The following is a 27,842-nucleotide window of genomic DNA, read 5'->3' as shown; positions in this document are numbered from 1 at the left end:
ACCCCTTTAAAGCAAGGACTAAAAACCATATATATTTTTTTTATTTTACATAAGTCCTTGTTTTATTTTTCTCTAATATTAAATGCACACATACAAATATTATAAAAATATATATCCATACAGTTTTGTAAATAAATCTATTCTTTATTTAACAAAAAAGAAACACTTTTTTTTTTTTTATATATTTAAATATATACAAATAATAACTCTGTACAGACATTATGAGATTTATCCAGATGTGTTTTGGTTTTATTACAAAAATAAAATAAATATGAATAGAAAATTAGGGAATTGTCCAATATCTACATGGCCTTCCTGTAACGTTCCATAAGGAAGCTACAAGGCTGCTGCCACTTGTCTCCTGGATCCTGCCGTCCAGCCTCTCTTGACATAGAGGACACAGAAGAGCACTTTTTAATCTGCTTCCAGAGTCTCTATAGCAGTGGTCTCCAACCTGCGGACCTCCAGATGTTGCAAAACTACAACTCCCAGCATGCTGTCCGGGCATGCTGGGAGTTGTAGTTTTGCAATATCTGGATGTCCACCGGTTGGAGACCACTGCTCTATAGCGTAACGTACAATAAGCATACAGCATTGCGGCCTTATGACGGGGAGGGGCCTGCATTACTCTGTGGTACACTCTCTCCCTCCTGGCTATTGGCTGGTGCCGCACTACGAGGGGCAGGTTTGGGCAGTCGAATGGCGGTGTAGCGGTTGGACGCCGCATGCTCTTTTAGGTACTCTCCTCCCATCTCTTCATATTCTTTACGGCTTATCCAACTCTCGTCTGTTTCCAGATTCCGGAGGGCCCATTCAGAAGCACCGTGCCAGGCATCCAGGACAGGATGAGAGGCCAAAGACACCTGCGGAGGTAAGTGCAACACAAAAATATTACTAATACACTAAAATAAAGGGAACACTAAGATAACACATCCTAGATCTGAATGAATGAACTAATCGTATGAAATACTTTCGTCTTTACATGTGCTGACAGCAAAATTGCACATAAATTATCAATGGAAATCAAATGTATCAACCCATGGAGGTCTGGATATGGAGTCACACTCAATATCAAAGTGAAAACCGCACTACAGGCTGATCCAACTTTATGTAATGTCCTTAAAACAAATCAGAATGAGGCTCAGTAGTGTGTGTGGCCTCCACGTGCCTGTATGTCCTCCCCACAACGCCTGGGCATGCTCCTGTTGAGGTGGCGGATGGTCTCCTGAGGGATGTCCTCCCAGACCTGGACTAAAGCATCCACCAACTCCTGGACAGTCTGTGGTGGATGGAGCGAGACGTCCCAGATGTGCTCAATGGGATTCAGGTCTGGGGAACGGGCGGCCAGTCCATAGCATCAATGCCTTCCTCTTGTAGGAACTGCTGACACACTCCAGCCACATGAGGTCTAGCATTGTCTTGTATTAGGAGGAACCCTGGGCCAACCGCACCAGCATATGGTCTCACAAGGGGTCTGAGGATCTCATCTCGGTACCTAATGGCAGTCAGGCTACCTCTGGCAAACACATGGAGGGCTGTGCGGCCCCCCAAAGAAATGCCACCCCACACTATTACTAACCCACCGCCAAACCGGTTATTCTGGAGGATGTTGCATGCAGCAGAACGTTCTCCACGGCGTCTCCAGACTCTGTCACATGTGCTCAGTGTGAACCTGCTTTCAACTGTGAAGAGCACAGGGCGCCAGTGGCGAATTGCCCAATCTTTGTGTTGTCTGGCAAATGCAAAACGTCCTGCACGGTGTTGGGCTGTAAGCACAAATCCCACCTGTGGACGTCGGGCCCTCATACCACCCTCATGGAGTCTGTTTCTGACCGTTTGAGTGGACACATGCACATTTGTGGCCTGCTGGAGGTCATTTTGCAGGGCTCTGGCAGTGCTCCTCCTGCTCCTCCTTGCACAAAGGTGGAGGTAGCGGTCCTGCTGCTGGGTTGTTGCCCTCCTACGGTCTCCTCCACGTCTCCTGATGTACTGTCCTGTCTCCTAGTAGAGCCTCCATGCTCTGGACACTATGTTGACAGACACAGCAAACCTTCTTGCCACAGCTCGCATTGATGTGCCAACCTGGATGAGCTGCACTACCTGAGCCACTTGTGTGGGTTGTAGACTCCGCCTCATGCTACCACTAGAGTGAAAGCACTGCCAGCATTCAAAAGTGACCAAAACATCAGCCAGGAAGCATAGGAACTGAGAAGTGGTCTGTGGTCACCAAATGCAGAATCACTCCTCTATTGGGGGTGTCTTGCTAATTGCCTATAATTTCCACCTGTTGTCTGTTCCATGTGAAATTGATTGTCAATCAGTGTTCTTCCTGAGTGGACAGTGGGATCTCACACAAGTGTCATTGACTTGGAGTTACATTGTGGTGTTTAGGTGTTCCCTTTATTTTTTTTAGCAGTGTATAAACAAACGAACAGAGAGAATAGTAAGCAAAGAAGTTAAACAGGTAAAAGACCATAAAATAGTGGTGCTACCATTCGGCTGGTTACCGGGAAAACCACACCCTGGCATCACGAACATTTAGAGAATAATAACACCTTGCCCCTGGGCTACAACATCTGCTCCATACACCTCACACCTTCGCACCCGAGACACCCCGTGGCTTCGCCACAACTCAATTTGGGCTAATAAAATAAATGGCGTTCTTGGCAGGATGTCAATGGATACCTGTGATGGAAACTAGAGATGAGCGAATTTACAGTAAATTCGATTCGTCACAAACTTCTCGGCTCGGCAGTTGGAGTTATCTTGCATAAATTAGTTCAGCTTTCAGGTGCTCCGGTGGGCTGGAAAAGGTGGATACAGTACTAGGAAAGAGTCTCCTAGGACTGTATCCACCTTTTCCAGCCCACGGGAGCATCGGAAAGCTGAACTACTTTTATGCAGGATAAGACATCAACTGCTGAGCCGAGAAGTTCGTGACGAATCGAATTTACTGTAAATTCGCTCATCTCTAATGGAAACGCTGAACGCAGTATGAATTTCGCCTTTAGATGGAGTTTTGGTCACAGCTGTGGCCACTTGCAGCAGCTGGAGCCACCATGGTTGGGAATCTCTGCTCTGGGACAGGTCAAAAGTTTTGATTGGTCGTGGTGTTGATACTGACACCCCTACCTATTAGGACTGTGCTTCCAAACCAGGGTGCCTCCAGCTGTTGCAAAACTACAACTCCCAGCATGCTGGGAGTTGTAGTTTTGTAACATCTGGAAAGTTTAAAACCACTGCCACAAAAAATGTAAAAATTAAACAAAATATAGTAATATAATAGAAGGGAATAGGACTCCAGACAAACAGAATAATCCTACATGGAAAGTGGAACCAAAAGGTCTCATCTGCAGAAGCTCCGTCTCCATCCGGGCCTTTATTCCTGGATACATGACGTTGCCCCCCGTCAGGAAGACATTCTGCACCAGCTCCTGCTGCACTTCTCCTGGATAGCTGAGGAAGACACAAAAGAGCATATTTAAAGGGGTACTCCACTGAAAAGAATTTTTTTAATCAACTGGTGATAGAAAGTTAAACAGATGGCTGGTATTCTCATAGACATTAAACATCGAGACCCCGTATTAGCCTCCTCTCTATCATCCACTTGCTAGTTAAATGTGAACGTTGTTTGCCCCTCCCCCTTGGCTGAACTAGATGGCTGAATTGAGGTGGAGCTGCTACACCTAATCTTGAACGCTGGGCCCTCCTATTTAATTATTCTTACCGCATCGCCATTATTGCCTGGCTACTGCTATATGTACTGCTGTAATGTTGTCAAGCTGATTAGCTAACGCACTTATGTTTTCATGTGCCTATTCAGGTATAGCCTCTTGTCGTCCTATTCATACACAGGTCCCGCGGCACTTCGGCCTCCCTGGAGCCCTACACCCCAGGCAGTATCCCTCCACTATCCCTCCACTATCCCCCCCCCCTCCTACCCTCCATCCCTTCCCTCTCTATCTCCCCCCCCCCCCCCCTCCTCCCTCTATCCTGCCGGGTGACCTAGTCCCTCAGATATCACAGGGAACAGGGTGGCTGAAGTGGAGGTGGGTCTGTCGCACCCGATATTGCATTTAATGTTGATCGCTAGGCTCATCTGTTTAATTATTCTTGCCGCGTTAACATTGCGCCTTATTAATGTTATATGTACGTAGGTAATGTCGTTTTAGTTGATTAGCTAATGCACTTTTGTTTTCATATGTTTATTCAGGCATAGCCTCTTGTCATTCAGTTCCTACACGGGATTTGCCTCACTCTGGCCTTCCTGGGACCCTGCGTCCCAGGCAGTGCCTCTCTACCCTCCTTACCTCCAGCCCATCATCCCTCCTCCTCCCCCACCTACCTCCCCCCCCATCCTTACCCCTCCTCCCCCCCCCTTTTTACCTTTTACCTCATCCCCCCCCCCCCCATCCCTCTTCCCCCTATGCACCTACTGGTAGACCTACGTTTAAAGTTCCTACACAGATAGTTCTCACAGTCCCATGATGTTAATATCTTACATAGATGGAATAGAATAACTGAGGAGTCCTTTCCTCACTTAACTTGCCTTACAGTTAACAGGCATCTACGGGTTGCCGGTCAGGGAACGGACCGCTCCCGTCATCCCACCCTTGGGTGGTTTTTTGTCTTCACTTAGGGGTCTACCTGGACCCTGGCTGTGACCCTACTAAGGTTGACGATTTCTGCTTTATACTTCTTTTCTTCTAAACCTACTTTCCTGCTTCTTCTTCCCTACTATTGCTCTCCTCTCCTCTATTTCTCCTTAAGTCCCTAGCCCCTCTCTCCCTCCCCTCATACACATTTTCCCTGGACGGACCTTATTCCCCCACTTGCCAACTCCCCTCCCTCCACACATTTGGGCGCTGATACATTTGCTTCACGCAGTTCGCTGATTGAGTCACCGACACCTTATGGCAAGAGTGACGTTCTGCTCATACAATGTCAAAGGGTTTAACTCCCCATCCAAACGTCATGGAGTCCTGTCCCTCCTGAAAAAGGACAAGATTTCAGTTTTGTTCTTACAAGAGACTCATTTCAAGCATGACAGAGTACCAAAGCTCCCTACTCAATATTTCTCTTCTTGGTTTCACTGTTGTAGCTCCAACTCATCATCCAGAGGTGTGGCTATTGCGTTCCATAGGGATGTGCCCTTCGTTCTGCAAGAAAGCTGCGATGGAGGAGATGGCCGGTCACTGTTTATTAAAGGTAAAGTGGGGTCGATGACGTACACCTTTGCCACCTTGTATGCGCCCAACACACATCAGGTTCGATGGCTGCTGGGGACCCTAGAGAGGCTACGGGTTTTCGCAGAGGGGCCGATAATACTCGGAGCAGATCTTAACTTGGCTCTCGATCCGTTGATAGACTCCTCCACTAAACGCTCCTCAGTGTCCCCGGTAGCCCTACAAGCCCTAAGGAACAAACTGACAGATCTAGGTCTTATAGACGTGTGGAGATCTCTACACCCCTCAGACCACACTTACTCCTTTTACTCAGCTCCTCACACGTCTTCTCATAGATTAGATTACATATTCTGCCATGATAGTGTTCTATCCACTTTGATTCAGACTGACATATCCACACGCACCCTATCAGACCACTCCCCTGTACAAGCGACTTTCTCCCTGCCTCACATTCCCATGAGAGACTGGACCTGGAGACTTAATGAGTCACTGCTGACGGACGAGGTCGAGGTTGGAAAGCTGACTGAACAATTGAGCTCCTTCTTCGCGTTAAATGTAACGCCTGATGTGCCGCTCCCAACAGTTTGGGAAGCACACAAAGCTTTTATGAGAGGCTTATTGATAGCCCTTGGTTCTAAGGTGAAGAGGGAGCGTAACAAAGCGATCTCATCCTTACTGTCCGACATTGCAAAACTTGAAAGGGCCCCACATAGGGCACCACAGAACGAAAATGACGGAGGGTTGACGCGACTACGAGAACGCCTCAAAGACATTCTAAACAAGCAACATGCTGCCAATGTAGTAAGATTCCAACAAAAGCTCTTCCTTCATGGAGACAAAGGGGGACGACTTACGTCGGCTATGATCAAAAAGAGACGCGATAAGGCGTTCATACCCAGGATTGTAGATAGTGTGGGGGGGTCCCACACTGATACTAAACAAATAGCCAAAGCCTTTCAAAAATACTATAACTCTCTCTACAACATTGAATCGGAGGGTGGGTCGGGAGAAGAGCGACAACATGCTATTCGCTCCTTTTTAGATGAGCTTAACCTGCCCCGACTCACTATTGAGGATGGCGTGGCCCTGCTGACCCCTTGTTCGTCAGAGGAGGTTCTTGCTGTACTGAACTCATTCCCCATTGGAAAAAGTCCTGGGCCAGATGGGTTTAGCCTTCTATACTATAAAAAGTTCCAACCGGTCCTCACACAACACCTTACTAACTGGTGCAATGACCTGCTAGGCGGCTCTAAACTCCCGAGACAATCTCTGGAAGCCCACATAACAATCTTGCCTAAGGAGGGTAAAGATCTGTCCCTCTGCTCAAGCTATAGGCCAATTTCTTTACTAAACTTAGATGTAAAAATCTGGGCCAAACTCCTCTCTAACCGCCTGGGCTAACATTTACCAGAGATCATACATCCAGACCAATCAGGGTTTGTTAGAGGAAGGGAGGGGAGACACAATGCTCTGAGAGTCCTCCATGCCATACATTTCGCTAATACTTCCAACACACCATTAGTCCTTCTCGGCACAGATGCCGAAAAGGCATTTGATAGAGTTGCATGGGATTACATGATGGCAGTTTTAATTAAGTTTGGCATACCCGTTGGATTCGTGAGGGCTGTTATGTCCCTCTATGGCGCACCCAGCGCTAGAATAAGGGTGAACGGCACTCTTTCCCCTTCCTTTGACATACACAATGGGACACGGCAGGGGTGCCCCCTGTCTCCGTCCCTTTACATTTTGGTTATGGAAACACTACTCCAAAGACTGAGGCAGGAGGGAGATGTCCGGGGACTCACAATTGGAGGACACACACATTTAGCGGCTGCTTTTGCAGATGATCTGCTGTTGCTGATCACCAACCCAGTAGAAGCGCTACCAAGAATCCAAAGTATATTATATAGTTATGGTGCACTTTCAAACTTTAAAGTAAACTATACCAAATCGGAAATTTTAAATGTATCAGCCCCCCCAGAAATGCTTGCGACACTAAAAAGACATTCTCCATATAAATGGCCGACAGAAAGCATTAAATATCTGGGCATTGCAATTCCCCCTAACTTAAGTAGACTATACCAACTGAATTATCCCCCGCTACTCAATAAAATTAAAATACAACTCGATGCGTATAAACTTCTGTTCCTCTCCTGGATGGGAAGGAGGAATCTGCTCCAAACGTATGTGGTCCCATCTGTACTCTATTTACTCCGCATGGCTCCCCTGAAACTCCCACCTAGCCATCTTCGCCAATGGAAACAGGTGTTTTCTTCTTTTCTCTGGTCGTCCAAACGACCTCGCCTACCTCACTCGCTACTAACCAAACCCAAACATTTAGGGGGCCTGGGCATCCCAGACGTATCACAATTGTACACAATGACACACTTGCAGAGATGGATAGAGATTTCCTCTGGTACCAGCCTCCTGCAAGGTATCATGTTAGAGATGTCACAACTGACGTCACCTGGTGTGTCCGACCTGCAAGCTACATGGCTGCCCACACGGAACCTCATATCAAAGATTTCAAACCCTCTGCTAGTAGGTACATTGACGGTGAAACAGGCCTATGACAAACAGAGACAGTGGGACGCCTTCACCTCGCACACAATCTCACCCTTACTACCCGGCTCTTTGATTCCAAGCATCTTACCCCACTCAACACATGCTCAATCTGACATTTGGTCCAAATTAAATTCTATCCCAATCAAAGACATATGCCTGGAAAACTCACCCCCAACTCAAGAGTTACTACATTCCCTTCTACCGAATAGAACTCTACACTTCCTACACATACAGGCTATACAGGGCATGTGCCGGGCATTGCTCAAGGTGTACGTCGTCAGGAAAGACCCCACTTGGTTGGAGACAGCATCGCAGTCAGCACCGGAATCTAAAATTAGACTCCCATTTATTCGTTCCCATATCAATAGAGAAGGGGGAAATGCTTATCCTTTGTACCTATTGTCCTGGGAGAAAGAATTGGGTTTGTCACTGACGACGGAGGAAAAGTCAGTGGTGTTAAAAAACTCCCATGGCTTTTCAAAATGTGTGAAACTCCAAGAAAACCACTTTAAGCTCATCTCAAGATGGTATAGGACCCCTGAACGATTATATAATTGGGGCCTCTCCCCTACGGGTGAATGCTGGAGAGGCTGTAAGCAAACTGGCTCTCTATCACACTTGTGGTGGACTTGCCCGTCAATCACTGATTATTGGAAGGCAGTGGGACAACACATAGACTTGATTCTAGGCAGAAAAGTACACTTGACCCCACAGCTAGTGCTCTTGGGCTTACCCCATGGGGGAAATACCCTGCACAAACACTCACTTCTGGCTCATCTGTTGGCAGCGGCAAAATTATTAATACCTCTCCACTGGAGACAGCCTAATCCCCCAACTTTGCAAGAATGGCTAGCAAAGGTAGCCAGTATTTGTAGATTAGAAGAACTATCTAGCTGGAGTATCCGCTCATACGACAAATACTTTAAAACGTGGTACCCTTGGATTCACTTCAAGGAGACAATACAGGCAAATATTGACACAGCAGGAGCTGGTGACACCTCAGTATCCCAGTGTAATCAGTAGACCCATGACATAGTCCATTGACCTACCCTTCACCCCCCCCTTTCCCCCCCCCCTTTCCCCCACTTTTCTCTCATCTCCTCCTCGTTCTCCTATGCCTTTCACTTTACCTCTCTTCTTTTTCTTTCTTACTCGCTAATTGTTTACCTTAGCAATTTAGATACAAATGACTTTCAATAGTTTGTTGATTTAATTCGATAAGTGAAAGATACACGGAACGTCTTTTTACCGCTGCCCTTTGACGCAGTTCGAGGTAACGCTAGACAGATTACTTCTAATTCATATTAAGAAATGTATACCCATATGACAGCACCTTTAGTTGCCTTAGATTGTGAACAGAAGTTCATTGTATCTTTGAAGGTATTGACTTTTTCGATTCATGCTCAAGCAATGTTGATTTACAGCTTTGTCAATTTATGCTTCACAACTTTGTCTTATATTGGTTGAAAAAACTAAATAAAGATTTGAAAAAAAAAGAAAGTTAAACAGATTTGTAAATGACTTCTAAGTAAAAATCTTAATCCTTCCAGTACTTATCAGCAGCTGTATGCTCTAGAGGAAGTTGTGTATTTCTTTTTCAGTCTGACCACAGTGCTCTCTGCTGCCACCTCTGTCCATTTTAGGAACTGTCCAGAGTAGGAGCAAATCCCCATAATAAACCTCTCCTGACATGGACAGAGGTGTCAGCAGAGAGCACTGTGGTCAGACTGGAAATAACTACACAATTTCCTCTAGAGCATACAGCAGCTGATAAGTACTGGAAGGATTAAGATTTTTACAGAGAGGTCATTTACAAATCTGTTTAACTTTCTGGCACCAGTTGATTTAAAATAAAAAATAAAACATTTTCCAAAGCATTTCCCGGGCAAAAATTATTGATAATCAATAGTCGACTTGAGGTAGCGCTGAACCCAGTGTCTCTGTATCTGTTTTCTCTGGGTACATCATATAGATCACCGTTACCACCAGCAAATTATTTTTCATAGTTTTACTCTCTAAGGCTGTGTTCACACTTCGGAACGTCTGTGCGGAATTCTGACAAAATATTCCGCTGCAGCAGAGTCCCATTGAATTTTTTTTATGGGATTCTGCTGCACTGCGCACTCGGCGGAATATCTGCAGCAGCTACATCAGCCGAGGGAATCCTGATTCCGGTGTCCGCAAAAACATTATAAAACTTTTCACGGATTCCGCTCAAAAATACATTGCCGTTTGTGGAACGGGGCGTTTCCGAGCGGTCCTCTGTCTGTGGGATGTCTGCACTGAAATTTTCTGTGTGAACGTTTCACCATGTGGACATAGCCCTACACTAGCGGAAGAGGACGTCCCATAAGAAAATCTTGCATGTATCCGCATCGCTGAATGTAACCCCTTAAAGGGGTACTCCACCCCTAGACATCTTATCCCAAGGGTGTTGTCAAAAATATTGAGTAACCCTGGCAGAGCGGCCTCCTTTGAAACCTTAGAACGAGACTTAAAGGGATACTCCACCACTAGACATCTTATCCTCTATCCAAAGGGTTATGGATAAGATGTCTGATCGTGGAGGTCCGGCCGCTGGGACCCCCTGCGATCTCAGTGCATGCACCCGACGCTCTGAACATTTAGTTGAGAAAGCTGGGTTGTGACGTCACGCCATACCCCCTCCATTCATGTCTATGGGAGCATAATGTTCAGAATGCCAAGAGGTGCCTGCACAGAGATTGCTTGGGTCCCAGCAGCCGGACCCCCACGATCAGACATCTTATCCTCTATCTATCTATCTAGGGGATAAGATGTCTAGGGGCAGAGTACCCCCTTTAAAGGGGTACTTCGCTGCTCAGCATTTGGAACAAACTGTCCCAAACGCTGAAGCAGACGCCTGGAGCTTGTGACGTCATAGCCCCACCCCAACGTCACGCCCCGCCCCCTCAATGCAAGTCTATGGGAGGGGGCGTGATTTTCACACCCCCTCCCATAGACTTGCATTGAGGGGGCGGGGTGTAACTACATGAGGGAGCGGGGCTATGACGTCATAAGATCCCGCCGTCTGCTCCAGCGTTCTGGACAGTTTGTTCCAAATGCTGAGCAGCGAAGTACCCCTTTAACTCTCGTTCTCAGGTTTCAAATGAAGCAGCTTTGCCAGGGTTACTCAACGATAAGAGCAACACCCGGGCCTACCTCCGCACAGTGCTCTCTGATTCAGGAACTGTCCAGAGTAGAAGAAAATCCCCATAGCAAACCTCTTCTACTCTGTGCAGTTCCCGAGACAAGCAGAGATGTCACTGTTGCCAGACAGAAAAGAACAACTCAACTTCAGCAGCTGATAATTATTGGAAGGATTAAGATTTTTTAATAGAAGTAATTTACTAATCTGTTTAACTTTCTGGAGCCAGTTGATATAAAAAAAAAGTTTTTTTCCTGGAATACCCCTTTAACAATCCATTAATGCCAAACACGTAAGGCACAAGTAACCAAGAAAGGCCAATCCCCTGTATGTTCTCTATCCTCCCTCATCAACCCATGGGGCCATTCCCAGGTCGATGGGCAATAATGAAGCATTGCCCCCCATTTTGTTGGTCTCTTCATTTTGTACCCTATCCAGTAAAGCATTTTACTGGTAAAAACCCGAAAGTTTTCCAATTACTCAGTATTTTTTAACCCCCCCCCCCCCCCCCCGACTAAAGGGGCATGGTTTGCATAATTAGGAGTGTGTTCCCTACATTTTCCTGAAAACCCGACAGTTGTAAAAAAGTTATGGAGCCACCCTCACCCGGTGTCATAAGGAGCAGCTAACCCTGGCACAGTTAAAGAGTACAGAACATGTAATACCTCCCTGTACTGTAGGGGGCGCTACCAGACACCAGTCAGTACATACACTTCAGTAATACAGGTAAAGATTACAGAACATGTAATACCTCCCTGTACTGTAGGGGGCGCTACCAGACACCAGTCAGTACATACACTTCAGTAATACAGGTAAAGATTACAGAACATGTAATACCTCCCTGTACTGTAGGGGGCGCTACCAGACACCAGTCAGTGCATACACTTCAGTAATACAGGTAAGGAGTAGTACAGAACATGTAATACCTCCCTGTACTGTAGGGGGCGCTACCAGACACCAGTCAGTGCATACACTTCAGTAATACAGGTAAGGAGTAGTACAGAACATGTAATACCTCCCTGTACTGTAGGGGGCGCTACCAGACACCAGTCAGTGCATACACTTCAGTAATACAGGTAAGGAGTAGTACAGAACATGTAATACCTCCCTGTACTGTAGGGGGCGCTACCAGACACCAGTCAGTGCATACACTTCAGTAATACAGGTAAGGAGTAGTACAGAACATGTAATACCTCCCTGTACTGTAGGGGGCGCTACCAGACACCAGTCAGTGCACACACTTCAGTAATACAGGGGTTTTACCAGTGAAATGTCCATTCTGATAGGTCAGATCTTCCGGCCATTGACACATTTTACAGATCTGGACTGTCTGTACATTGTACGTTGAGTCTGGATTCAAGTTACAATTGTCCAGAAAAGACCATTGTATGTTGAAACTATTGTAAGTTGAGGGATCACCGTATCCTAATAATTGAATATAAAGCATCTCTATAATGCAGGGTTCATCCCTAAGAAATCCTATACAAGTAACCCACTATCTGTACTCACCGGTCAAGCATATACTGCATCGTCTCTGCCAGTCCGGCCTGGTCTTCTCCGATCAGTGAAGGCTGAAATAACACTTCAGGGACCCGTATCCTCTCCGTGCCCAAATACATCTGATGATATTCTGCAATGTTAAACATGGGCTAGAGGAAATAAAAAGGAGGTCGCATACTGTCAGATAAAATAAACAAAATCTTGCACGAATTAACACGTTAGCTTTATGGGCACCATCAATTTTTTAAAAAACTTTTTTTGATACGTCGTAGAGACATGTTGAAAGTTTAGATCAGTCGGGGTCTCAGTGATCTTTGTTGTGCTACTCCATTATAAAAGTCTATGGGGCAGCGAGACAAAGATTGATTAAAGCACGCTTCTCCCCACTCATTCTACTAATCCAGTGCGCCTCCAGCTGTTGCAAAACTACAACTCCCAGCATGCCCGGACAGCCGTTGGCTGTCCGGGCATGCTGGGAGTTGTAGTTTTGCAACAGCTGGAGGCACCCTGGTTGGGAAGCACAGTCCTAATAGGTAGGGGTGTCAGTATCAACACCACGACCAATCAAAACTTTTGACCTGTCCCAGAGCAGAGTTTCCCAACCATGGTGGCTCCAGCTGCTGCAAGTGGCCACAGCTGTGACCAAAACTCCATCTAAAGGCGAAATTCATACTGCGTTCAGCGTTTCCATTAGAGATGAGCAAATTTACAGTAAATCCGATTCGTCACGAACTTCTCGGCTCGGCAGTTGATGACTTATCCTGCATAAATTAGTTCAGCTTTCCGGTGCTCCCGTGGGCTGGAAAAGGTGGATACAGTCCTAGGAGACTCTTTCCTAGGACTGTATCCACCTTTTCCAGCCCACCGGAGCACCTGAAAGCTGAACTAATTTATGCAAGATAAGCCATCAACTGCCGAGCCGAGAAGTTCGTGACGAATCGAATTTACTGTAAATTCGCTCATCTCTAGTTTCCATCACAGGTATCCATTGACATCCTGCCAAGAACGCCATTTATTTTATTAGCCCAAATTGAGTTGTGGCGAAGCCACGGGGTGTCTCGGGTGCGAAGTGTATGGAGCAGATGTTGTAGCCCAGGGGCAAGGTGTTATTATCCTCTAAATGTTCGTGATGCCAGGGTGTGGTTTTCCCGGTAACCAGCCGAATGGTAGCACCACTATCCCAAGGTTAGGCAAGGCAAATAATAGTCCAAGGCCAGGTTAGGGTTAATGGTAGCTTTACTGAGGTAGACAGATGGAAATAGTCTTTACAGCTAGGCCAGGATCCCAGAGAGGTGACCAGTAACACAGGGGACCTCGCAGCTTGCTGGGACTTGCAGTGACTTTGACAGACTTTAGGACAGCCACGCTGACTATAATAGACTTGACTTTAGGCTTGACTAGGTTGTAGGTAGTGACAGCAGACAGAGATGACTTGACTTACTGGAATTTGGCTGTAGGTTAGGCTTCAGGCCTCCAGACGTGTTGGACACTGGCTCTGAGACGTCTGGTCTTTACTGTATCTCAGCAGGAGTCATAAGAGAGAGATTGTAATGGCTCCCCCCTCTAATAAAGGGGGGCTGAGCCAGAAGTCTATAGGTCAAGCTGCAGGTCACCTGATTAGCTGGTGCTCTCTGGGTAACGTAACATAACACATCATGTGAACACAGGTGACAACTCAAAGGACCCTGCAGGGGTACTCCGGCCCTGAGACATCTTATCCCCTATCCAAAGCATAGGGGATAAGATGTCTCACTACGGGGGTCCCGTCGCTGGGGACCCCCGCAATCTTGTATTCGCCACCCACCTGTTTGAGCTGCACGCTGAAGTGCCAGCCGGGTGGCGACCACGGGGCCGGAGTATCGTGACGGCCCATTGACTTGCATAGCGGGGGGTGATGTCACACGGGGGCGGAGCCGTGATGTCACGATACTCTGGCCCCCGTGGTCGCCACCCGGCTGTTTGTGAGCTGGCACCGCAGCTTGCAGCTCAAACAGGTGGGTGGATAGGGGATAAGATGTCTCAGGGCCGGAGTACCCCTTTAAAAGGTCCTATATACATAACACTATACATAATATATATTACTATTGGGGAGACACTGCAGGAGAGCCCCTAGGACACAGAGGAACTCAACCTGACAGGACCTAAGTACTGTACGGGACTATATCCTCTACTGGGACATCACAGAGTCACCAAGTGATTTCACACGGGGGAAGAGGGCCAGACAGCCACAGGCTGTTCGGGCAACAGCTGGAGGCACCATGATTGGAAAACACTGTTCTAGGAACAGGTAAAAAATAAATAAATAAATAAACTCCATACCTGGACATTCGGTGTTGTCTTCTCAGGTTCAATCTGTTCCTCAGAGTCCATTGTTTCCAGTTCTGAAATCCCCTCCATTTCTTCTGTTTCTCCCCCCACAGTTTCTGGTGTCTAAAAAGGTAAAATAAATGACATCCAGCGCAATTTTGGCACATAGTAACCAGCTTGGTTCTGTGTGACAATGACATACCTGTGGTTTGCCGTCTATGGAATCTCCCAGTACGCGTTGCCGGCCCTGCTCGACGGCCATGCTGAGTTTGTGAATGTAAGACTGTAGCTCCTCTGCAGAGTCCATGTTCAGCTCCATCAATGCTTTATGGAACTGCTCCACTTGCCCATCCTCCAAAAGTTCCTGTTCATGAAGACTGCAACGTTACGATAGCAAAAAAAAGGTAGCGACACCAGGTATTTCAAAGCAGCACCCTGTAAGCCAGGCAGCCACCAGAACGAATAACGGGACAATCGCGCTATCATTTCAACTACAATGGTGACCGTGGGAAAGTTTTCTATAAGATTTTTTCACATTGGTCTGTGACTAAAAGTTGCCATAGCCGTGTCCTGTTTAGTTTCAAACCTAGGTCAGTATACAGTAGTGGTCAGCTCACCCAGGATGACCAACCACGACCCGGACAGGTGCGGACCTCACCGGAGGCAAGATAGTAGGAATAAAAAATGGAAGTCCAGCGCGGTGTACTCAAAGCAGATCGTGCGGTTTATTGTATCAAGTATGCGGAACAATGATGCATGATGGTGACGCGTTACGGTCGGTGGCACCCGGCTTTATCCACACAACAGTAAGACTGCCATGCTATCCTTATGAGGGGGAGGATGCTGGCCTATTAGTCCACACCTGTGGTGCCGGACCGGCGAGACCTCCCACCCATATAGGAATTTCACAATGTGAGAGAACAAAGAAAAAAAAAAAGAAAAATCACCTAATAGAAACAAAAACAAGAACAAACAAATTGTGCATAATACACATTGTATTGATCCAAAATGGTTATTGAAATATGTCACATAACAGTAAGAAACAACAAAAAATGACTTCTATAAAAAAATCTTAAAGGGGTATTCCGGGCAAAAACATCTTATCCCCTATCGAAAGGATAGGGGATAAGATGTCTGATCGCGGGGGGCCTGCCGCTGGGACCCCCCACGATCTCCCTGCAGCAGCCCGCATTCTATGTTTCATTTTATTAAGTTCCGGAAACCTCCGGGCTTCCGAGACAGGGACGTGACATAACGCCACGCCCCCTCCATTCATTTCTATGGGAGGGGGCGTAACGGCCGCAACGCTCCCTCCCAAAGACATGAATGGAGGGGGCGTGGCGTGATGTCACGTTCCCGTCTCGGAAGCCCAGAGGTTTCCGAAACTTAATAAAATGGGATAAGATGTTTTTCCCGGAATACCCCTTTAATCCTTCCAGTACTCATTAGCTGCTGAATACTACAGAGGAAATTCTTTTCTTTTTGGAACACAGAGCTCTCTGCTGACATCACGAGCACAGTGCTCTCTGCTGACATCTCTGTCCATTTTAGGAACTGTCCAGAGTAGGAGAAAATCTCCATAGAAAACATATGCTGCTCTGAACAGTTCCTAAAATGGACAGAGATGTCAGCAGAGAGCACTGTGGTCATGATGTCAGCAGAGAGCTCTGTGGTCATGATGTCAGCAGAGAGCTCTGTGGTCATGATGTCAGCAGAGAGCTCTGTGTTCCAAAAAGAAAATAATTTCCTCTGTAGTATTCGGCAGCTAATAAGCACTGGAAGGATTAAGATTTTTTTAATAGAAGTAATTTACAAATCTGTTTAACTTTCTGGCACCAGTTGATTTAAAAAAAAAAAAAAAGTTTTCCACCAGAGTACCCCTTTAACCCCTTAAGGACCGGGGGTTTTTCCGTTTTTGCATTTTCGTTTTTTGCTCCTTGCCTTTAAAAAATCATAACTCTTTCAAATTTGCACCTAAAAATGCATATTATGGCTTATTTTTTGCGCCACCAATTCTACTTTGTAATGACGTCAGTCATTTTGCCCAAAAATCTACGGTGAAGCGGGAAAAAAAATCATTGTGCGACAAAATTTAAATAAAAAAAAAACGCTGTTTTGTAACTTTTGGGGGCTTCCGTTTCTACGCAGTGCATATTTCGGTAAAAATTACACCTTAACATTATTCTGTAGGTCCATACGATTAAAATGATCCCCTACTTATATAGGTTTGATTTTGTCGGACTTCTGGAAAAAATCATAACTACATGCAGGAAAATTAATACGTTTAAAAAAGGTCATCTTCTGACCCCTATAACTTTTTTATTTTTCCGTTTATGGGGCGGTATGAGGGCTCATTTTTTGCGCCGTGATCTGAAGTTTTTAGCGGTACCATTTTTGCATTGATAGGACTTATTGATAGCTTTTTATTCATTTTTTCATGATATAAAAAGTGACCAAAAATGCACTATTTTGGACTTTGGAATTTTTTTGCGCGCACGCCATTGTCCGTGCGGTTAATTAACGATATATTTCTATAATTCGGACATTTCCGCACGCGGTGATACCATATATGTTTATTTTTATTTACACTGTGGGGTTTTTTTTTATGGGAAAAGGGGGGTGATTAAAACTTTTAATAGGGAAGGGGTCAAATGATCTTTAATTACTTTTTTTTCCACTTTTTTTTGCAGTGTTATAGCTCCCATAGGGACCTATAACACTGCACACACTGATCATTGTTATCCCATAGGGACCTATAACACTGCACACACTGATCATTGTTATCCCATAGGGACCTATAACACTGCACACACTGATCATTGTTATCCCATAGGGACCTATAACACTGCACACACTGATCATTAATATCCCATAGGGACTTATAACACTGCACACACTGATCATTGTTATCCCATAGGGACCTATAACACTGCACACGCTGATCATTGTTATCCCATAGGGACCTATAACACTGCACACACTGATCATTGTTATCCCATAGGGACCTATAACACTGCACACACTGATCATTGTTATCCCATAGGGACCTATAACACTGCACACACTGATCATTGTTATCCCATAGGGACCTATAACACTGCACACACTGATCATTGTTATCCCATAGGGACCTATAACACTGCACACACTGATCATTGTTATCCCATAGGGACCTATAACACTGCACACACTGATCATTGTTATCCCATAGGGACCTATAACACTGCACACACTGATCATTGTTATCCCATAGGGACCTATAACACTGCACACACTGATCATTAATATCCCATAGGGACTTATAACACTGCACACACTGATCATTGTTATCCCATAGGGACCTATAACACTGCACACGCTGATCATTGTTATTCCATAGGGACCTATAACACTGCACACACTGATCATTGTTATCCCATAGGGACCTATAACACTGCACACGCTGATCATTGTTATTCCATAGGGACCTATAACACTGCACACACTGATCATTGTTATCCCATAGGGACCTATAACACTGCACACACTGATCTTTTACATTGATCACTGGTTTCTCATAGGAAACCAGTGTTCAATGATTCTGCCGCTTGACTGCTCATGTCTGGATCTCAGGCACTGAGCAGTCATTCGGCGATCGGACAGCGAGGAGGCAGGTAGGGACCCTCCCGCTGTCCTATAAGCTGTTCGGGATGCCGCGATTTCGCCGCGGCTATCCCGAACAGCCCACTGAGCTAACCGGCATGGTTTCACTTTCACTTTAGACGCGGCGTTCAACTTTGAACGCCGCATCTAAAGAGTTAATAGCGCGCGGCACCGCGATCAATGCCGCACGCTATTAGCCAGCTAATAGCTATTAGCTATGAAGCGGGGCCACGCCGTGACCCCGCGTTATAGATCGGGAGCTGACACATGACGTTCCAGTACGTCATGTGTCCTTAAGTGGTTAAGCCAAAAGCCGCAACAATGTAGACAAATATGTGAATATATAGATGTAAACCTGAACAAAATAGCATCATAATGTGGCATAAATGCATAATCCCAGTAATCCCATCATGCATCATTGTTGTTCTTCGTGCTTGATACAATAAGCCGCACGATCTGCTTTGGTTACACCGCGCTGGACTTCCATTTTTTTTATTCTAGTATACAGTAGTGTCACAAATAGCTGCATATACCTGTACATACAGAAGTCTGTCCAGCCGCTCCTGGTCTTGCTGTAGTTTCTCCTCCCTGCGTCTTGCATTCAGTTCTTGCAGACGTCTTAGCTGCTGCTGCCTGCGCTCCTGCTTCTCTTCTGAAGGTACAGCGCTGCTCAGGAGCTTGGAAGAAAAGGGCAGCTGCATCTTGTGGACGTTCTCCTCGTAGTAATCCGGACAGCGCCACTTCTTAAGCTCTATTATATATGGACAACAAATACAGCATAACACAGTTATAACGGAGTGTTGATAACTATACCAAGAAGTTACAGCAGTGTTTTCCAACCAGGGTGCCTCCAGCTGTTGCAAAACTACAACTCCCAGCATGCCCGGACAGCCGAAGGCTGTCCGGGCATGCTGGGAGTTGTAGTTTTGCAACAGCTGGAGGCACCCTGGTTGGTGGACATTGACCTAAGCACTGTGATCCACTCTGTTCTGATCTCTCTGGAAAGTTGGGCTAGTTTTGCAACAGCTGGAGGCACCCTGGTTGGGAAACACTGAATTACAGGTATCTACATAAGGTGCTAGTCACATCTTATTCTTATACTACATCAACAATATATAAATCATAAATATAAATAATACAAAATCCGGCCAGAGTGAAGTCACTTGGGAATTCAGTTTGAGCCATTGAAATAAGTGGCGTTCTCGGCGGGATGTCAACGGATATCTGTGATAGAAGTGTTAAATGCAGTACGTACCTAGCCTTAGTCTGCGTTCACACCACGTTTTTGCAATACAGTTCCCGTATCAGGTTTTTGATGAAAAACTGATTCCTCAAAACCGGACTAAACTGTATGAAAACGTGTGTACAAACTTTAATCCCTATAGGGTTTGAAAAATGACGTCCGGTTGCATCCGTTTTTTAAATAAAAAACCTACACGTGTTTAACTTTTCACTCCATTATGAATAAAGTTTCACTTGTTTGACTGGATTTCCAAGAAAAAAAACTGTGCAAAGTCAAAAAAAACGTATAGTGAAAACCGGATGGAACAGTACGCACATACAGTTCTGTACGGTTCCCATTGACCCAAGTATACGGTTTAATAGGGTTTTTCACCCGGACTTTTTTTTTTTTTTCCACACGCATTCGTCTTGCATCTTACACAGATTTGGGTACGGGAAAAAAAAAACTGGACAAAACCGTGTAAGGCTGGGTTCACACCACGTTTTTCAAATACGGTTACCATATACGGTTTTCCGCTAAAAACCGTATACAACCGTATGACTCCAAATTAAAACGTATACGGTTTTTCCCCGTATACGGTTCTAAAACGTATGTACGGTTCTATCCGTTTGCATCCGTTTTGCTATTTTGTTGAAATTAGTTTTCCAGCAATTTAATAAAGTTACTATTGTTCTATTGAAATTCCAAAGGATGTGGGAGTGGGATGTCTGGGATGAATTCTAGAAAGATCTGCGCATGTGTCAACTCCAAAAACGGATTAGAAAAACCGTGTCCAACCGTATTCTGGAATTCTGTGTACGGTTCTCTTAGACAACAATGTTAAAAGAACCGCATACGGTTCGCACACGGTTTTCCAACCGGAGGCAAAAAACGTGGTCGACAGCGTTTTTGCCTACGGTTGGAAAATCGGCAAAACCGTATCCGAGGCAAAACGGATGCAACCGTACACAACATTTGGAATACGGTTTACAATGCATTCTCTATGCATACGGTCGTATACGTTTTTTGCGGAAAACCGTATACGTTACCGTATTTGAAAAACGTGGTGTGAACCCAGCCTTAGACGCAAGACGGATGTAACCAGATGCATCGTTTGGCATACGGTTTTCAATACGGTTCCATACGGTTTTCACATTGAAAACGTATACGGGAACTGTACTGCAAAAACGTGGTGTAATGCCGCCTTAGAGGAGGTTTGGTCACGGCTGTGGCCACTTGAAGGTCGCAACACAACCTCATTTACTTGCGTTAGTTGTGATGGCAGCACAATTCAGGGAGCGAGATACGGTTACCTGTGTCGCAGTCAAAGTTGCTGTGTAGCCATTGGCCCAGTGTTTCCCAACCAGGGTGCCTCCAGCTGTTGTAAAACTACAACTCTCAGCATGCCCAGACAACATTTGGCTGAACGCACCCTGGTTCGGAAACAGTGACCATAGGCATCCACATAAGGTGCTAGTCAGACAATATTTAAATCCTAACTATAGTGGGACCTGCATATATCAGACATTTATGACAAATCCTGTGGCTATGCTGTAAATGTTGGCGTCGGGATTAGAGATGAGCGAACTTACAGTAAATTCGATTCGTCACAAACTTCTCGGCTCGGCAGTTGATGACTTTTCCTGCATAAATTAGTTCAGCTTTCAGGTGCTCCGGTGGGCTTGAAAAGGTGGATACAGTCCTGCCATCCGGAGCACCTGAAAGCTGAACTAATTTATGCAGGATAAGCTATCAACTGCCGAGCCGAGAAGTTTGTGACGAATCGAATTTACTGTAAGTTCCGTCATCTCTAGTTGGGATTACCCAGGGGTAAAGAGGTTATCCAGGTTCTTCCAAAACCAGCACCACAGCACCAGCATTACAATTTGGCTCCATTTGTTTTTATAGAACTGAGCTGCAATACCACACACAACCTGAGGACAAGGGGGGCGCTGTTTTTGGAAAGAATCCAAAAAGGGTGGTGCTGTTCCTGGATAACCCACTCAAGGTTTACCTTTCTACCATACCCAGCTTATTTTATCAGGCACAAGGAAAGAAATCTAGCCAAGATGTTACCTATAGACCTACCTTCCATATAGTCGTCTGGCACATAACAATGCTCGTGTAGAATCTCCTCCATGCGGCTTAACGTGATAGCGGAGAGGTGTCCTGGATACTTCAGCTGCAGCAGCCGATGGAGATAGGTCACAGCCTGGAAGCCCCCAATGTTTATACGTCTGCAGTTCTTACCGTCCAACCTGCATGAAGAACAGTAGTAGTAAGTCATCCACAAGCAGTCCGATATCAGGCCGGGTTCACACCATGTGTTTGCAGTACAGTTCCCATATACGTTTCAAAGTGAAAACCGTACGGAACCGTATTGAAAACCGTATGGAACCGTATTGAAAACCGTATGGAACCGTATTGAAAACCGTACGGAACCGTATTGAAAACCGTATGGAACCGTATTGAAAACCGTATGGAACCGTATTAAAAACCGTATACATTGACTCTCCATTGAAAACGGTATGCCAAAAGATGCATCAGGTTGTGTCAGTTTTGCGTCTTGTACGGTTTTGTCAGTTTTTTTCCCATACTGTAGCCTACCACAGTTTTCTGTCCGGGCGAAAAACCGCGTTGAAACGTATCCTTCTTTTTTTTTTTTTTTTTTTTTTTAAACATGGGAGTCAATGGGAACCGTACAGAACTGTAGGTGCGTACGGTTCCATCTGGTTTTCACCGTTAGGATCTTGACTTTGCAGTTTTTTTCTTGGAACTTCAATCAAACAAGTGAAACTTTAAAAGTTAAAAACTTATACGTTTTTTGTTTTTTTTCTTAAAAAAAAACAAAAACAAAAAAAAAAAAAAAAACGTATGCAACCGGATATTTTTCATTTATAACCGTATACGGATTAAAATTTGTACACACGTTTTGATAAAGTTTAGGCTGCATTCTCGGCTATCTACAGCAGATTTTCCACAGAGAAATTTACGCTGCGGAAAATCTGCCGCAAGCCCCATTGAAGTCAGTAGGGACTGCGGCGGATTTTCCGCAGCGTAAATTCTGCGGAAAATCTGCTATGGACAGCCGAGAAGAGCCCGTCCCCTTCCAAATACGCAGCGGAAAACCCACAAAAACAAAGAGCGTGTGAATGCACCCTTACACTGGGTTCGCAATTGCCATGGATTTGTCCTCCAATTATTGGACACATGCTTTTTACCATTAATTAATACGTTAAAATGCGTTACAGGCCCAAGCGAAGTCACTAGGTCACTCAGTTTGAGCTACTGAAATAAATGGCGTTCTCGGCGGGATGTCAGAGGATCAATGTGCTGTCAAGTGCATTGGACTTCACTAACTTATAAGTCACTTTGATTGGCACTGTTTTACATGTCCAAAAGTTTAGATCGGACCAGGTCTTCAGACTAATACCTGGTCCGATCTAAACTTTTAAAAATATGTTTTTTTTTAAACAGTGCCAATCAAAGTAGTCCACTTTATCCCAAAAACCTCATTCAATGCCAATCTGTAACAAAGTAAATGCTGAAGGCCCTGATTTTGGACTTCAATCATTGCCTTCTACCTAAGCCAGTGTTTCCCAACCAGGGTGCCTCCAGCTGTTGCAAAACTACAACTCCCAGCATGTCCGGACAGCCTTCGGCTGTCCGGGCATGCTGGGAGTTGTAGTTTTGCAACAGCTGGAGGCACCCTGGTTGGGAAACACCGTCATGATCAATGTCCTGGACTCACCTGCCATTCAGGACAGGAAGGATATGAGTGCAGTGGTACCCGGAGGCCACGACGATGGCGCTGGCGGGCAATGCCTCCTTTTTGTTGTGATAGAAGCTGTACAGTCCATCAACGCCAAACGACACTTTAGGAACCCGGTAACATTCGAAGAGGAGCTCCGACACCATCTGCCGGACATGAAGCGGGGTGCACGGCGCTTCCGTGAACACGATGGGGTGATCAACGCAGCCCTGCCGGAGGAGAAGGGGTTAACAAGAATAAATAAAAAGACTATATAAATATAGTAAATCTTCACCTTTGGTCACATGGGTTTTCCAGGCGAATATGATTGGCAGCCATCAGTCACTGAGCTGTAGTGTTTACTGCTAACACTTTTGCGTAATATTGACTTTTTGACCAAAAGTCAACAATTTTGACATTTGGAAGTTTTTCTTGTTTTTTAGGACATTTTTTTTTAAAGCCTCCTACAAGAAGCAATAGTTCAATTGCCTACATAGTGTGTCACTTATTAATGCCCCCTCCTCTTCCCCCTGTGTGTAAGTTATTAATGTCCCCTCATCTTCTCCCTGTGTGTCACTTATTAATGTCCCCTCATCTTCCCCCTGTGTGTCACTTATTAATGCCCCCTCCTCTTCCCCCTGTGTGTCAGTTATTAATGTCCCCTCCTCTTCTCCCTGTGTGTCAGTTATTAATGCCCCCTCCTCTTCCCCCTGTGTGTCACTTTATGTCCCCTCATCTTCTCCCTGTGTGTCAGTTATTAATGTCCCCTCCTCTTCCCCCTGTGTGTCAGTTATTAATGTCCCCTCATCTTCCCCCTGTGTGTCACTTATTAATGCCCCCTCCTCTTCCCCCTGTGTGTCAGTTATTAATGCCCCCTCCTCTTCTCCCTGTGTGTCAGTTATTAATGCCCCCTCCTCTTCTCCCTGTGTGTCAGTTATTAATGCCCCCTCCTCTTCTCCCTGTGTGTCAGTTATTAATGCCCCCTCCTCTTCCCCGTGGGTCAGTTATTAATGCCCCCTCCTCTTCCCCCTGTGTGTCAGTTATTAATGCCCCCTCCTCTTCCCCCTGTGTGTCAGTTATTAATGTCCCCTCCTCTTCCCCCTGTGTGTCAGTTATTAATGTCCCCTCCTCTTCCCCCTGTCAGTTATTAATGTCCCCTCCTCTTCCCCGTGTGTCAGTTATTAATGCCCCCTCCTCTTCCCCGTGTGTCAGTTATTAATGCCCCCTCCTCTTCCCCCTGTGTGTCAGTTATTGATGTCCCCTCATCTTCCCCCTGTGTGTCAGTTATTGATGTCCCCTCATCTTCCTTCTGTCTCAGTTATTAATGTCCCCTCCTCTTCCCCCCGTGTGTCCGTTATTAATACCCCCTCATCTTCCCCCTGTATGTCAGCTGGGACACTGCTTGCACATGTGCTGTCTCCATAGAGGGGGGGGGGGGAGATGAGGGGACACTAATAACTGACACACGGGGGGGGGGGGGGGATGAGGGGACACTAATAACTGACACGCAGGGGGGGGGGGAAGATGAGGGGACATTAATAACTGACACACGGGGGGGGAGATGAGGGGGCATTAATAGCTGACACACGGGGGGAGATGAGGGGACACTAATGACTTCATAACATGACCTCACGTTGCATAGTGACATGACGTGCAGCATCCATAACTTTCTATTTTGCTGGCTCCTGAAGTACGCCATGGCATGAAAGGAATGAAAGCAACGCCGATGCTGTTTCTGACGCAAAATCTACATGCTTAGGGGTAGGACTCACTATCACGCTATCCGGACGCGTTTATTTCTTTACCGTATAGCAGTGCTCCTTAACCTGTGTTGCACAACTACAACTCCAGGCACGCTGGGAGTTGTAGTTTTGCAACAGCCAGAGAGCCACATTGTTGGGCCACATGTTTAGTTTAATTTTTTGTAAGAAATAACTTTGGGGACAAAGACTGGTGTGAACAGAAGGGGGGGGTTTATCAAAACCTGTGCAGAGGAAAACTTGCCCAGTTGCCCATAGCAACCAATCAGCTTGCTGCTTTCATTTTTATTAAGGCCTGTGAAAAATGAAAGAAGTAATCTGATTGGTTGCTATGGGCAACTGGGCAAGTTTTCCTCTGCACAGGTTTTGATAAACCTCCCCCAGAGTCTTAGAGCACAATGTCACCTCAACAGGGGAAACTGTGACGTTTGGAGGTCACAAGGTGACAGAACTATTTGAATTTCCCGCCTTTCTGCAGCTCACCTCTGACGTCACTCCCAGCCTCTGGAACACGTGATCACACAGCAGCTCCTGCAGCTCTAGATTCACCGGCAGGTTCTTATCGAACGGGGTCCGGAGCAGCCACCTCAGCGGCTCCAGGCTCGGGATGTCGTTCCCCACACGGCTCAGGCTCCGGGGCCCCCCTCGGCTCCGGGCCACCACCGAGCGTAGCTGCATGTGGGGCCCCGCTCCAGCCCATCCCGCCCGGAGCTGGAAGGAGCCATTATCCAACACGAGCACGGCCGGTCCGTCCAGCACCGGCTGATGCACCGGGTCCGGGACCGCCCTGGCATCCCGGAACGTGAATACACGACTCGCAGGTCTGGGCGCAGCCATTTTGGACACTGTGTCCATATATAAAACACGTCCGAACGGACAAGGAAACAACGTTCCGGGGTAGAAAAGTTCCTAGAGGCTAGTGTAAAGACAAATAGTTTACTTTTCCCCCCAGTTGTATTTTATTTGTTTTATAGAATCCACTTGTGTACATTAAACAACCATATGTGATAAACTAAGGTAGTGTTTTCCAATCGGGGGCCTCCAGCATGCTGGGACTTGTAGTTCTGCAACTGCTAGAGGCACCCTGGTTGAGAAACACTGGGCTAATGGTTACGTGACTACTTTAACTGGGACAAAAGTCACCGTGTTGCACTCCCGGAATTGGGCTGCCATCACAGTAACGTAAATGAGGTTGTGTTGTGACCTGCAAGTGGCCACAGCTATGACCAGACCTCCCACCTAAGGCTAGGTTTATACAGCATTTAGTGTCTCCATCACAGGTATCCGTTTACATCCCGCCGAGAACGCCATTCATTTCAGTGGCCCAAACTGAGTCACCTAGATACTTCGCTCAGGTAGGGCGGAGAGATGAGGGGAAATTAATAACTTAAAGGGGTACTCCCCTGGAAAAAAATTTTTTTTTCAATCACCTGGTACCAGAAAGTTAAACAGTACTTATCAGCTGCTATATGCTCCACATGAAGTTCTTTTCTTTTGGAATTTCCTTTCTGTCTGACCAAATTGCTCTCTGCTGACACCTCGGTACATTTTAGGAACCGTCCAGAGCAGGATAGGTTTGCTATGGGGATTTTCTCCTACTCTGGACAGTTCCTCACATGGAGAGAGGTGTCAGCAGAGAGCACTGTGGTCAGACAGAAAGGAAATTCAAAAAGAAAAGAACTTCCTCTGTAGTATACAGCAGCTGATAAGTACTGGAAGGATTAATATATTTTAAAATAAGTCATTTATAAATCTGTTTAACTTTGTGGCATCAGTTGATTAAAAAAAAAAAAGTTTGCCAGTGGAGTACCCCTTTAAATACTGTAGGAGAGATGAGAGGGCATGAATGACTGTGACTCAGGAAGAGATGAGGGGACAATAACAATTGACACAGGGAGAAATTAGTGTATATCAATCACAGACTCACAGGGGAGATGAGGGGACATTAATAACTTAAACGGGTGAGATGAGGGGACAATAATAACTGACACATGGAGGAGATGAGGGGACACTTATGACATGTGACACGTAGAGCCGAGGGGACTCTAATGTTTGTTACACAGGGAGAGACTAGGGAACAGTTCCTCTATATGGACATGATGACGTCACACAGTTCCTCCATATGGACATGATGACATCACACAGTTCCTCCATATGGACATGATGACATCTCACAGTTCCTCCATATAGACATGATGTCATCACACAGTTCCTCTATATGGACATGATGACGTCACACAGTTCCTCCATATGGACATGATGACATCACACAGTTCCTCCATATGGACATGATGACATCACACAGTTCCTCTATATGGACATGATGACATCACACAGTTCCTCCATATGGACATGATGACATCACACAGTTCCTCTATATGGACATGATGACATCACACAGTTCCCCCATATAGACATGATGACATCACACAGTTCCTCCATATAGACATGATGACATCACACAGTTCCTCCATATAGACATGATGACATCACACAGTTCCTCCATATGGACATGATGACATCACACAGTTCCTCCATATGGACACGATGACATCACACAGTTCCCCCATATGGACATGATGACATCACACAGTTCCTCTATATGGACATGATGACATCACACAGTTCCTGCATATGGACATGATGACATCACACAGTTCCTCCATATGGACATGATGACATCACACAGTTCCTACATATGGACATGATGACATCACACAGTTCCTCCATATAGACATGATGA

General features: G+C 45.8%; 2 protein-coding genes across 12 annotated transcripts in view; one reads left to right on the top strand and one right to left on the bottom strand.

Moving 5' to 3' along the window:
- The window catches only part of ARHGAP40 (Rho GTPase activating protein 40), a 263,780-nt gene that overhangs the window by 159,904 nt on the left and 76,034 nt on the right, over window positions 1–27,842 (top strand). For 8 of the 11 annotated variants that reach the window (XM_056549621.1, XM_056549624.1, XM_056549626.1 and 5 more), the window contains one exon: window positions 798–871. The exons of 1 other annotated variant lie outside the window; for it this stretch is intronic. In XM_056549621.1, the coding sequence (XP_056405596.1) occupies window positions 846–871 (26 nt within the window). In that variant the 5' untranslated portion in view covers window positions 798–845. Of the gene's footprint in view, window positions 1–797; window positions 872–24,939; window positions 25,101–25,852; window positions 25,921–27,842 lie in introns of those variants that run through there. 2 more of the 11 variants (XM_056549629.1, XM_056549630.1) reach the window with 2 other exon arrangements.
- On the bottom strand, window positions 185–25,951 carry ACTR5 (actin related protein 5). Its single transcript, XM_056549632.1, has 9 exons — window positions 25,583–25,951; window positions 23,340–23,569; window positions 21,677–21,846; window positions 18,900–19,117; window positions 14,927–15,088; window positions 14,737–14,847; window positions 12,427–12,566; window positions 3,324–3,456; window positions 185–863 (listed from the first exon to the last, which is right to left on the bottom strand). The coding sequence occupies exons 1-9, from the start codon at window positions 25,934–25,936 to the stop codon at window positions 603–605; spliced, it is 1,779 nt and encodes a 592-aa protein (XP_056405607.1). The 5' UTR covers window positions 25,937–25,951; the 3' UTR covers window positions 185–602.

Source organism: Hyla sarda, chromosome 13 (genome assembly GCF_029499605.1).
Source record: "Hyla sarda isolate aHylSar1 chromosome 13, aHylSar1.hap1, whole genome shotgun sequence".
Lineage (NCBI taxonomy): Eukaryota > Metazoa > Chordata > Amphibia > Anura > Hylidae > Hyla > Hyla sarda.
The sequence above is the reverse complement of the archived record's forward strand: the minus strand, read 5'-3'. Positions and strand labels throughout refer to the sequence as shown.